This window comes from Eutrigla gurnardus (genome assembly GCF_963514095.1).
Source record: "Eutrigla gurnardus genome assembly, chromosome: 3".
NCBI lineage: Eukaryota > Metazoa > Chordata > Actinopteri > Perciformes > Triglidae > Eutrigla > Eutrigla gurnardus.
The window spans coordinates 24,183,128-24,196,284 of NC_139917.1; the positions used below are offsets into that span (position 1 = coordinate 24,183,128).

At 40.1% G+C, this 13,157-nt stretch overlaps 1 protein-coding gene across 1 annotated transcript; it reads right to left on the reverse strand.

The window, feature by feature from the left end:
* Nucleotides 1–283: 283 nt before the first annotated feature.
* Nucleotides 284–8,696, reverse strand: slc44a1a (solute carrier family 44 member 1a). The gene is made up of 16 exons (XM_084005928.1): nt 8,514–8,696; nt 8,149–8,235; nt 7,274–7,416; nt 6,187–6,323; nt 5,934–6,027; nt 5,166–5,335; nt 4,456–4,545; nt 3,545–3,687; nt 3,272–3,458; nt 2,331–2,499; nt 2,031–2,187; nt 1,833–1,916; nt 1,603–1,740; nt 1,277–1,513; nt 894–968; nt 284–774 (listed from the first exon to the last, which is right to left on the reverse strand). Exons 1-16 carry the CDS (start codon nt 8,535–8,537, stop codon nt 751–753), a joined length of 1,959 nt encoding a protein of 652 aa, XP_083862054.1. The 5' UTR covers nt 8,538–8,696; the 3' UTR covers nt 284–750.
* Nucleotides 8,697–13,157: the final 4,461 nt, after the last annotated feature.

Genomic DNA, 13,157 nt, shown 5'->3' on the forward strand with positions numbered 1-13,157 from the left:
GTTGTGAGTAGAGTTTTAACAAAAAGGGGTCTTAGTGTAAGAAATTGTGTTTCAGCATTTGCAAAATAATAAAAAAAAAAACACCCTGCAAATCTAAAACTGGATATTTGTATGTTTCAATTCATCAGCTGCCCCCTGCTGACTGGAAGTGGGCGATGTACAGTATAATTACCAGAATTTAATAGCATACTAATCATCCATGTTCTGATATTTCAGCTGAAATTCAGAGAAGTGGCCTGCAATAGACCTGTGGCTAGAAAGGAGGAAAATAATCAAAACCATACACATTTGTGTTTTAATTTATTTAAGTATAAAACCTGAGAAGTAATAACAACTTTAACAGCGTTTGACAAAACAGTTAGCTATCAATTTAAAAATGTACACTGAACCATTCAAACCGTAGCTAACATTATTATGTAACAAAGAAATCCAAACATGTTAAACCATGTCAAATCGTACAGTCTATTAAAAATGGGAAAAAAGACAAAAAAGTTATCTTATTAATAACAAAACACACCGAAATAAGCTTTTTGCCATATTACAGCTATTAGTGTCAAACTTTAAATTTACAATCCCTTTTACTTAAAAAAATAAAAAATAAAATAAAAACACAATGCATCTTTTATTGCAACTCTGTGTAGCTTCTGTACAAAGTGCATTGTTATCATAGTGATGTCCCTGGAGTGAAATGCTGGGAAGCTCTGGAGTGGTTTTTGTTTTAGTGGTTTAGGCCGTCTCTCTGGTACTTGTTCAAGAAGAAGTCCCTCCGCGTGCCTTCAAGGAATAATAAGAAAAGAAATATTTACTGACTTTCACAAGAATATTCTGTTGTTGCTTTCTAGCAGGACTGAAACAGCTTCCATGCTACATACTGGTGAGAAGCAAAGACTCACCATGGACTTCATCTCCCGTCCATCTCCATCACCAGACTTGTACCAGTCCATTTTCTTACTGTTCTCAACATATTCCTGGGGAGCGAATGAGAGGGTTATAGATCAGTTATTTGACTGATGAGTTAAACGTCACCCTCAAACAAACCAACGGATCAAGATATATCAAAAACATTTGGTCATGAACATAGTCAATGCCCCTAAAATTCCCATGAAGCTACCTGTTCCACAACAAAAGAAAATGTTTGCAGAGGCTCAAGCCTGCTTTCATTAATCAGTAGTGTTTTCAAACTAGTTAAATTAAAAATGCCCTCTGAAGAAATAATAATTTGTTACTTCATTCGTTGTTAACCTCTGAATTCCATTTACACACGCGATCCTCTCACCATTAAGGCTTTGTCCATGAAGTACTCGCGTCCAGGGCTGCCATCGTTGTACTTGGTGTCAATGGCGAAGCAGAGGAAGAGAACGTCGACCACATTCTCAAAGACGGAAAGGAAGCAGTGAGCCACCAGGAAGGCAAACAGACAGACGATGAGAAGAGGCAGGACCCACACGGTGTACTCCCTCTGGTAGTTCAGAGCCAGGACGCCGGCGAACGCTGTACACGAGACTACAAGCACCTGAGGGAGCAGACCAGAAAACGCTACGGTCGGTTTGGTTTGGCGAAGTGTCAGCGGACAATCGGCCAGAACATGTCTACGTGCGGTACCTTTCCCAAGAAGAGGACAAAGTCGCCCACGGTGTTGATGGCGGCCACTCGGAGGGCATTCTCCACCAGGATGACGAAAGCGTCGCGGGCGGAGGTGCAGAAACTGGTGCTGTTGATGGCTGTCGCAGTGTAAGCATTCTATGGTGATGAAACACGGACATGTACGTTGTAAATCCTTGGGATCCTGTTTCCACTATTATACACCAACACTCCTTCCTTCACCAACCTACTTGATTTAAGTATGCGAGGCACTTCTCCAGACACCACAGACAGCAGACACAAGCCTTCAGCATGCAGCGAGCACAGGCGTTTTCCTGTGAAGAAAAAAATAAATCAATCAGTTATCAAAGTCAATTAAAATGTTATGTATTAAAAGTACGGATAATTGTCACTTAAAGGCTCAACAGTTTTAAATAACCGCAGCTCACCTTTCCCTTGAGCTGGCTGTGGATGTATGTTAGGATGAGACGAGGGATCTTAACAAGCGTGATGATGAAGGAGCCTTTGGCCAGAGTGCCCAGATGGTAGCGGATGGTACGTAGCATGGCGGAAAGGATGGGAGTTGCTGGCAACTGGGACTTATTCCTGAAGTTAATCGGATAGAGAGAGGAGAGACGTAATTAAAATGAAACAGCCTAAAACCAGAATTATCAAATTAACATGGCAGCAAAGAGGCCAAGTCTTCCATGTGGTGAAATGCAAATGACTTTGCGCGACTTCTTCCGTACCTTGTGAAGTAGTAGGTGACCACAGCTCCAGCGATGGTCATCTGCTGGAAGGCAAGTATGAACTCACTGATCCAGATGAGACCCACAGCGTGATACCACACCATGTACTGAAGAGGCCCCAGCATGTGATACTCAACCACACCGGTAGAGTTGTTCTTTACTGGTGTCCCTGTCAAGGAACACAAGCGGGAGTTTGGGTCAGATATTTTTGGGCATCCAACCTGCAAAGAAGTGCAATAAACTGTCTATTTGTAATGTATGACCGACGACCTTGTCATCACCGTTCTTCATAAATGGAAAACTTTCCCATATTAGCCAGGATCTATATTTTATAAATAGAGTACTTGTACTCTACAGCATTTTTTTCCCACAATTACATCTCCTCTATAATTTGCCACATTTCTGAGGGGAAGAAGGTCAAATCTAATCAAAATAAATGATGTAGGAACGCTACACATATATTACATATGCAATATATTTCAGTACAGATTTGAAATTACCTACATTTGAAGTCTTAGCAAAAATACACAGACACATAATTCACATAAAGAAAGAAAATGTGATGTTTTGATTTCATTTGTGGTGGCCTTTTGTTTTAAATAATACTTTGCTGGAATAAAAAAAAAAAAAGAAAAGGGACGTTGGAGATGAAGAAAGAAGTTGTTCTTTTGCCCCATCCTCCCACATCACAAGACTGGCACAAGATTCCAAATGTGGGAGGACAGTCATGCCACCAAACCAAGACAAAATGTCACAAGTAACAAACTTAATATTCTACTTTCCTGGGAAAATGTACCACGGATACGTCTGATGCTAGAAACTAGTGCCGCTCTGACAATTTAAGCTGTATTGAAGCATGGAAACGTCAAGATAGCATTTTGAAATGTGAATGCAGTTTCGACAAGCATCCACATTAATGGCGTCAGTGACTTTGTCCTCACCTGAAGTCCCGAGAGACAGAAGCACTGCGATCCAGTAGACCCAGAAGAGCATGAGGCAGAGGAAGGTCCAGAAAGGCTGCAGGGCCAGCAGGGGAAGGTGGATGAACACTTTGCCGGCCACGTGAAACAGGGAGATGGTGAGAGCAACACGCTTCCTCATGAAGAACATCACCAGCAGCAGAACCACCTGGAGGGGGACGCAAAGATTAGTAGCCTGAACCGGTGAAAAAAACACATTTAGTATTACTAAATAACCTGTTCACTCAGACATACCGTGAAAATAGTCGCACCGATTGAATACACAAGCAGAGCCTTAACGTTGTCCGAGGCCACTTCTCTCCCAAAAACCGATAAGGTCTTCTTATCGAGGGCTATCCTGTGGTCCGCATAGAGCCACCAGAGGACACCAGTCCCACCTGCAACGGATCAGGGATCTCATTTATAAACACACAGGATCCACACTAAATCTTTGCACATGTAGATTTGAGGAAATCTATGTACGCTAAATCTATTCAGATTTAATAAAATGCAGGCTAGCGTGCAATTTCCTTTTATAAATCCCAAACCAACTTGGAAATGTGCCCACGACGATCAAGCCATACAGCAATCAGGTGAACTTTGCCGGCATTAGGATAATGACTCATAACGAGCATATGGAGTGTAATGTTTAAACCAGAGCTGTCACCGGTTTGATTTCCTCACACAAGTCATATGTGCAGGTGGTGAGGATGTGCTGAGTGAGGTGACAGGAGGAGGCAGAGTGTGTGACAGACACCTCCAGTCTGCTCTGATAGTGTTATTGGATAGCCGTTTTCAGTTTGTCTGTATACAATAAACTGAACTGTATCCGTCCATCAAATACAACATAAATGAATAAATAAAGTTGTGTTCACTACAGTGATTTTAAACACAAGAAATACATGAAATCTAACATCGTACTTTGTGATATATGCGCATTATTCGAAGATAATATTGAAAACTATTGATGCTCTTTTGCAATTCTTTAACGCTATTTGATGCCTTTGATTTCTACAACCTATTATGATAATATAGCTCACCAGCACAGATAACACTGCTGGTTTGAATATGATGAAGTGGATCTAGTAATTTGTGATATAAAATGAAATTAAATGTATGAAAACTCTCAAAAATAAATTAGGTGTGTTTGTGCTTTGGAAAGTTACCTATAGATCCAATGATTACCAGAACCGTTATAATCCACACCAGGACTTTGGAGATGTAACGTATGACAACCATCATGATCAGAGACAGAACTGAGGGGAAAAAAAAACACAGGGCATCATGAGTACATGAAAGACTACTACCATGGAAAATGTGACATCAAGCTGCAGAAAAGATCTGATTTTATGGTGTCTGTTCATTTTACGGTTCGATTAAATACTGCTTCATCTTAAGCATGAATAAAACACTAAACTATGCAACGTAATTAAGCCCTGGGTTTGTAACTGAATGAGGAAATCCCAGACATGGAAAGTCTGTCCTGTTATGAAGGATATAGCCTTGACAATCCAAACAACCAAACCAGACAGATCAAATACTTCAGATAGAAATAAGAAATTAATTTGTCATGGGACCAGTTCTGTCTTTTCACTGTACCAACGGGAGGAGTTAGAGCCGACTATAAATTAATGTCTGTGGGCTAAACTTAAGTGGATACAATGGGAGTAACCACTCAAACATTTCCTGTTATTTTTATGACAAAAATAGCTTTGCTTCCGAAAGTCACCTTCCTATTGAATCCTCATGAGCATTTACGGCTGTGCTGTGGGAGCGGCAGAGCATAATGATAAAAAAGCAACATACCAGTAATTTGTTATTGCATAAAAGCAATTAATTATATGCCTAAAAATAATGCCAGATGTGTGTGTTATACCTAAAGCAAGCACACAAAGGCCCATGATGATCTCCTTGCTGGCCATCACCCCGGTGATGAGCCGGCGCAGCACACTGTTGTCGTTGACGAATGTGATGAATGCCTGGGCAAATTCAGCATAGCAGCTGATATCCACAGGAACACAGCGGTGTAACAGTGGGATAGACTTACTGCAAAAATTTTAAAAACATGGGTTAATTTATATTGAATGTATAGTTCTTCAAACAGAGCACTACAGACTATGGCAGACTATCTATATTTAGGTAGGTTAGGCATAGTTTGACATGTTGTTTTCGAATTTACATCTGATATAAATAAATAAATAACGAATGAATGAATAAATAAATGGTAGACTTCCTGTATTCATTATGAGGGTTTGAAAACTGGAGCAGTGATGTTATCCCTCTTCCCATCTCCGTACCCCTCTTTCCCGTCTCTTCATTCCAGAGGTGGGAAGTAACGAAATACAAAAACTTATACTCAAGTAGTTTACAAAACAGCCTTGTTACTTTAGTTTTAATGTAGGGGAATTTGTCTTCCTAATTATATGACGAGAGATTTAGTTAGCCTCGCACAAAAAAGCCAGTAGAAACGTCCTTCATAGGGATATTTTTACTTTATACTTGAGTACATTTCAGAGCCTGTAGTTTTTCACTTTTTTTAAAGTAGTTCTTTAAAAAAGTGAAAAAGTTCTTCTACTCGAATACATAATGTCTGTACTTGTGATGCCTGTGCTTAATTCAGACCTAAAAGGAAATGCTTGATTACCTTGGTGGAACAGGGAGTTTGGGACATTTAGTGAGTTTCTCTGAACTGCTTGTGTATCTTGTTGGAGAAACATCATAGGAGCAGAGATGAGATCCTATCAACAAGAAAAAACAAAAATGTTATTATACATTAAAAAAATGTAAAACCTGTCCGCATGTAATGCTAACGGTATGTAATATATATCCCATAATTTCTCATGAATACGTCTAAGTATCTTTTCTCTAACCCATTTTCCCTTGTGTGCTTTTCTCACCATTATTCAGAGCAAACTGCTTTAAATCACTGTACGTCTTCAGTTCAGCAGCAGGACATTTGGAGACACACAGGGCAATGGACTTGATCTTCCTGTTAATTAAGTCAAGGTTGCAGGGGTCTAGAAAGAAAACAAACCTGACAGGAGAAGAAAACAATCTGATTAATTAACTCGTGCAATCTCCCTTGAACAAAATAGCCGTATATTTGGTTATAACTATATGCCAGTGGGGATTTTTTTTCTGTCTGGGTAGAAAATGAAAGATGGTGACATTTGCTACCCTGTCCCACAAATCCGTCTTTGTAGCCGAAACGCCTTTTATTCAAAGCCTCCATGGGCAATCAGCCCATCAATAAAGCATGACCCATTGTTCCAGCCTACAGCCTGCGTGCTGATGGAAAGCCACTGCCCAAAAGGAGGAACACAATCAAAGACTTCTCACATAAATTATGACAAGGGGAGGATTTGTGAGAATTTGCACGGGTGATAAAAAAACTAGGCTAGTCTTTCCTAGGGATGAATTGTAAAAAGTGAGGAAAAAGTGATATATATCCTTAAAACTACGCTATTCATTCAGAAATGTGAGGAAGTTTAGCAGCGGAGCACAGCGTGACCATGAGTCATCGTAACTGTGTGTTCCTCATATTAATCTACATCAACCTCCTCACTGATGACAACTAATTCTCTTCAATTTATGCAAATGAAGCTGTTTACTCAAACCAAGCAGACTATCCTGAACAGAGAATTTACAATATTTTATTTTCAGGTGAGTGCGAATCTGTCATAGTCATGAAGTATGTCAGACAGAACGGGAGTGTTTACAAATGCAGTAACCGGGTCTCTGTAACAAATTAGATTAGGATTACATGATGCAATCCTTGCAGGGCAAACAAGTAGTGTTGAACGTCTGCTTCTGTGCCACCGGCACTCGACTACAGAGGGTAAACAAGGTATCAACATTCCCACTTTAATACACTGAATTTATAACCAAATGTTTGATCACTGTGGGTGATCTTATCAGGGAAAGGAAATAAGAAATAAACCCCTATATCACACATTCAGATCATCTGTAACAAATCAGACTAACTTGTTTTCCGTCATGTCCCGGCCACTGAGGGGTACTCCATCGATCTTGGTGTTATTCTTGCCACAGGTGTTGCCATAACTGTCATATCCTGAGATGAGCCTGGAGGCAGCTCCTGTGGCGAGGGAAAAGCCACAGATGCACGCCTGCAGACAACACATATTAGAACGTTAGAACAATGTTAACTATCTGCAGGATAACGTGGGATGAATAAATATTTTGTTGATAATCAGATAGCACCATGCATTGCGTTCTGAATCAAAACGTGATTTTTAATCTGCCAAAAAATAAAAAATAAATCCTACTTTCATGAGGGTTATAATGTTCCTTTTTTTTGTTCAGAATGTTTTCAGGTACTTTTATTGACTTTTTGGAAGCTGTAGTTGGTGGTGATGTTGAACTGTATTACAATATAATATCACCCTATAAAAAAACAAGACATATTTTACTCATAAATAATTAGTTATTGTTATTATTTGAAGCAAAATGTATATGATGGGACACAGAATATCTGAGAAAAACTTAATATTGTCAAATATTTACATTATTTACATGTGTGTATATAACAGGGGGAGATACTTACAATTTCCTACAATCCTCCCATTATTATTATTACGTTTTTCCCCAAAAAGTTATGAGGCTAAAATGTTGCTGCATAACAGGATAGACCCATTTAACACCAACACAAACTACAGTCTCCAAAATGACAATGCAGTTTAAAAAAAAAAGAAGAAAAAAAAAGTTTAAACAAAAAAAAATCAACATTCTTACCCTTAATCATGTAAGACTGATTGCAGATCTGTTGTGTCAGACCGCCTTAGCTTTAGCTGGGTGGACCAAATAAGATGGAAAACCGCTTATTTAAACGGAAAACTTACCATCCCGACACAAAACAACGTGAACACGATGAGCCATGGGATGTCCGTGCAGCTGCGGTCTTCCAGCGGTTTCCAGTCGCGTTTGCTCTGCAAAGGCATTAATAACAGACGTTGGAGGATGACAGATACCCTTAGTTGTTTTGTTGTTGTGACTGATGTGGTGCGCTAGCTTCCCCGCTGCTCCGAGATCAGCAGACAAATCACTGTGTTGTCAGGCTGTAAAACAAGCTGCCGCCACTGCCGAAGAAGTGACGCTATGTCGTTACACGTTGTCTCAAACTCCTCTAAGAACTAGCGTTACGGCCTGTATTGTTTTTTTGTTGTTTAAAGCAGCCATAACTTCCATTACAGTGTGGCTAACTTACCTCGGTGCTGCTACAACATCCCATTGCGAACAACTTCAGCTGAACTTTAACGAAAACTAAATTTTAGGTGCTCTTTTTATTCGGTTAAACTTTTCGTCTCATTTCACTTTCTCTTTCCCTTTCTCTTTCCCTTTCTCTTTCCACCTATTACACACACAAGGACGCAAATATGCAGCTTGGTTTTTGACCTCTTCAAATCGAAAACAAACGCCCATTAAGTGAAAAACTCCGGCCGCAGGTAAACGCGGAAGAAGACAAACTCCTTGTGCTACCTTCAATGACTATCGGAGATATAAGGATTAATATTTCAGAGGCTATTTTTTTTTTTTTTTTTTTTTTTTTGCCACTTACATCCACAATTACACCGCTGAAGAAACGTATGCTTTGTTGAAAGAATATAGCAATAAGAATTAGGAAACCGTAGACCTCTTTGATACCAAAAATAGCTATTTATATTTAGGAGATTATGTTGATGTTTCATAAACTGTCCTTATACATGCAACTCAATTAACACACTGTACAGTCCACATACACTTATTATTTTAATCGTATTATTAGTGTTGTTTCCAATCAAAACTGAAGTTCATGCAGGATGTAGAAAGTTCCGAGGTGCATGGAAAGCAGCATTACTGTCCGTACACTGGAGGCATGTAGGGACGCTTGACGAGCTAAATTTGACGCCGGTTATTGAAGTAATGAAAGCTAACTGTGAATACTTGTGGATGAACATAATGATAGACTGCTCTCTCGTCATGGCAGTAATGTAAATTACAAACGAGTCTAAAACTTAACTGACTAAAACTAACTATCAAACGGAATTGGCTGTATGCAAAGGTACGGCTGCTATTTCATCCACAAAGGTGAGTAAGGTTAATTATTTTTGATTAGCTCCACTCCCAGACTTGTCTTTGCTCAAGCTATTGGTAACAATTGGTAACTGTAAGTTTATTTCCACATGTCTGAAAGGCTACATTGTAACTTTCACCATAACATTTAAGCTACTTTCACCTGACAGTTTGCCGCCTTCGTCCCACGTGACCCAGAATTGGATAAGGGGTTACACATAATGGATGGATGGATGGTTGTTTATCTATGTGTCCCCACGTTGATACATGAGGCTTTGTCGCCCCCAGCAGCCCATGTCACGTCTTTACACCCGTTTTCTTCCATCACATACGTAATGTTTGATTCATTACCTGCACTACCAGGTGGCTCTGCTGTTGGGGGACTACGGGACTTCCATCTTTGCTCAGCGACATGGGGGTCTACAGTCTGTGGTGGGGGTGCATGCTTGCAAAGAGACCGCTGCAGGCGCTCCACTTGAGGGACGGTCTCCTCACTCACTGTGCAACCTCACTGCATGCAGCTTTTGAGAGGCGCACATTTACAAGTCCAAGAAAATGGTAAGTGATCTTGAATCACAGTTGGATCCTGTCTCTGTGTTTATTTAAGCATCTTGTTATATTTATTCATAAAAACTGAAAAAGAAACTCTCAAAAACAGCATTTTTTGCACTAATTGACATACCATTTTAAAAGAATTAGCCATTTGTTCCCCCTGAAAAGAGTCTTGAGGTTTGTCACGGCATCTTTTATTCTCCTCATAGTGAAGGTTTCCTGACCTGTGGTGCACTTCCTGAGTGGGCTGGAATGTCAAACAGTTTCCTCAAGCAGAAGTGCCTTGCATATTACTGTCCTTTTGCTCTTATTGCACTATAAACCTGCATACTGCATTGCGTAGAAGACCTGAAGCAAAAGTAAATATTTAACAGCAGCAATCTTATCCACTTTTCACTCTATGACGGTGCAGTCGTGTCCCTGACGTGTGCGAAATTCCTGCAGCCGTAGACCATCTAAATAATCCCCTTTTTTAAAACTGAATTCCAGACATATACACATGCACATTTTTGTCACACCTAATAATTGCTGTGATTGGTTTAAAAGCAAAAAAAAAGAAGAACATATGAGCACTACGCCCTGTGGAAGTCGATGACAGAACAAGAATAGTTGTTGGGTGGTTACATTTGGAACCAAAATCCAAACATGGAGATGAAACATACGTGTCTCGAGGTCTCTGTCATCGTAAAGTGAAACAGTTCCTGGCCCTTCATCTCCTGACTCCTCAGCTCAAGTATTTCCTGCTGATGCTGCTGTGGCAACGGTTTCCAAGGACAACACATTTTCCTGGATCTCCAGTGGAAGAATGGATGCCAGCACAACATATGTTCAGCAGAAATCCAGCACTATCCTTGCCCTCATAAGTTCTGGTCCCAGCTCAAGAATCATTTTTCAAAAACAACAAGACAGGAAGATAAATATTATCCGTCTCTGCGCTCAAGATGCTTTCAAGATTCAAGCCGTTAGAAAATGTCAAGCTTTGGCGGATGTGATGAATTCCAAAAGGCAAATCATTTGGAGAGTTTTAATTCTTTGCAAACATTTGAAGGTATGAGAATGTGCTCAGGTGCCGGTGGTTACAGGGTTATGGGGGCATTTGTTTGAGTCGGAGAACGCAGATGAAATCCAGCTGTTCTCCCCCAACTGGCCCTGCCTTGATCTATATGGAATAGTCTGTTTGAGATGCAGGTAGATCGTTGGAGCGATTGGACTCGACTCTTACTCTCATATCCTCCTTGAAGAAACAGTTTATTTTTTGTTTTTAGTCAGATGCAATTCCTGCTGAAACAGGATGTTTGGATGTTACGTTCCCCATGGGACCTTATATGTATAGTAGTCAATGAAAGACACAAACATCTTGAAATGTGCTATGAATTACAGATATGACGTTAGTCAATTTAAAACATAATTTTGCACGTCAAGAAAGCCGCAGTGGGTCATAAGTTCCTTGGAGTGTCATTTAGTTTTGTGTGAAATCGGGCCTTGGCCACACAAGCACCTTTTTTACCGTGAAGACCTGGGAAGAGGATGGACTTCACAATCTATACGTCACATGCAAGACAAAAAACTCCCAAAGGGATACCGTTCATATAGAAGGAGGGAGACAAGACGAGTGAGTCTCCTGGAGAATGAAGATCCAGGATGTCTGGAATAAGTCAACGACAGCCACGAGGAGTAAGGGGGAGAGGCAGTTGGAGTTGTGAGAGCTTTCTTGGTTGGAGTTTTTGTTTATGCCTGCTTGTCCAGGTTGAGGTCACATTTAAAGCCTGTTTTTCAAAAGGAGAATTTTCCTGGAATTTCATATCGTCATCAAGGTCTTGTTTGGAATATATTGTTTATATTGATTCTATACCAGTATCCTCCTCAGTGATTCCCACAGGATTAGATTGTATTTGTGCTGGTAGCTGGGTTATTTAAAAAAAATACAATTTATGCAAATATTTTACTTTTGGACAATTGGACAGCTTTAATGCAATTCGAGTCAGTCAGGAATTGGGCATGCCATCTTCTCTTCTTTTTCTTCCCGCATGTGATGGTGTTTTGATTCAGAGTATGCATGCCTTGGAGAGAAAGTGCTTTTCACAGATGGGTTCATTGTCAGTGTGTTTGTGAGAGAGAGAGCGAGTGAGAGCGGGGGAAGGAGGGGCTACAGTCAAATACGATTTCACCAATATGAATGGTTAAAAAAAATAAATGTTAATGTTGATGTTGTAGCAGGCCAGCATACATAAATGAATGTATGGGAAACACTACTATTTTCTAATTAGCCTGCATATAATAGGTGAATTGCTTGTCGGGTGTATTATAATCAAGATAAGATAAATGATAAATGACATCATGTTTACAAGCAGCAACATAAAAACTGTATTGTGTCGAGTATTAACAGGAAATTGGTGCCTTTGGTGTTTATTGTGTGCTGGTTCAGTATTAACATGATCATGTTTGCTGTTGTGAAGTACAAGATCATGGGACACTAATGGGACGTTTCCGAGACAGTGTTTTCCAAACGAGGCCCCACAAGTCTATCATTTGATTTGATAAACCACACAACATGTGCAGCATTTAAACAAGCGCACACACACACACACACACACACTGGAAGAGAGAGAGACTGATCCTCTCACAAGAAGATTAGATGGATTATTTTTGCCTGGAGATTGTTATGGTTTGTCTCCTCAATAACTTGTACTTCCTGTTCCCACGGTAACATCCACACTATAACCCAGGATCAGTGGCCATGGCCAAGTACCCCTTCTGTTTCTCCCATGACGACTTATTTAGACCCAAGATTAATTATATGATGACAGAGACCTCGAGACACCAAGATGATTAAAGACGTTGATTTAAAGTAAGACGGCAATGTAGCCCTCAACTGTCTCTTTCTAAACGCTATTCAAGTTGCATCATCTTCATTGGGATGTTTCATTCAAGGAAACTGCGACTGCTCAAGTTCCCACCCTAGCCTCGCATGCTGTTATTTAAACGGGCATGAATCAAGGCTTTTGAAAAGGAGTCGTTAACCACAGGGCATAGCAAGTGACAGGAAGGGATCGCGAGGATCTCGGTGTGGTTTATCAATGTTATTTTTAGATCTTCAGACAAGATTCTGGCATTTTGTTTGGTTTTCTTTTTAGTGTAAATAAACCCACGATACGTTTGTACAGCTTTCCATAACTACAAGGCAAGTATAGAAGTGAAGGGTTATTTAAAGAAGCCTTAAAACAGCTGCAACAAAATCTTTTCACAG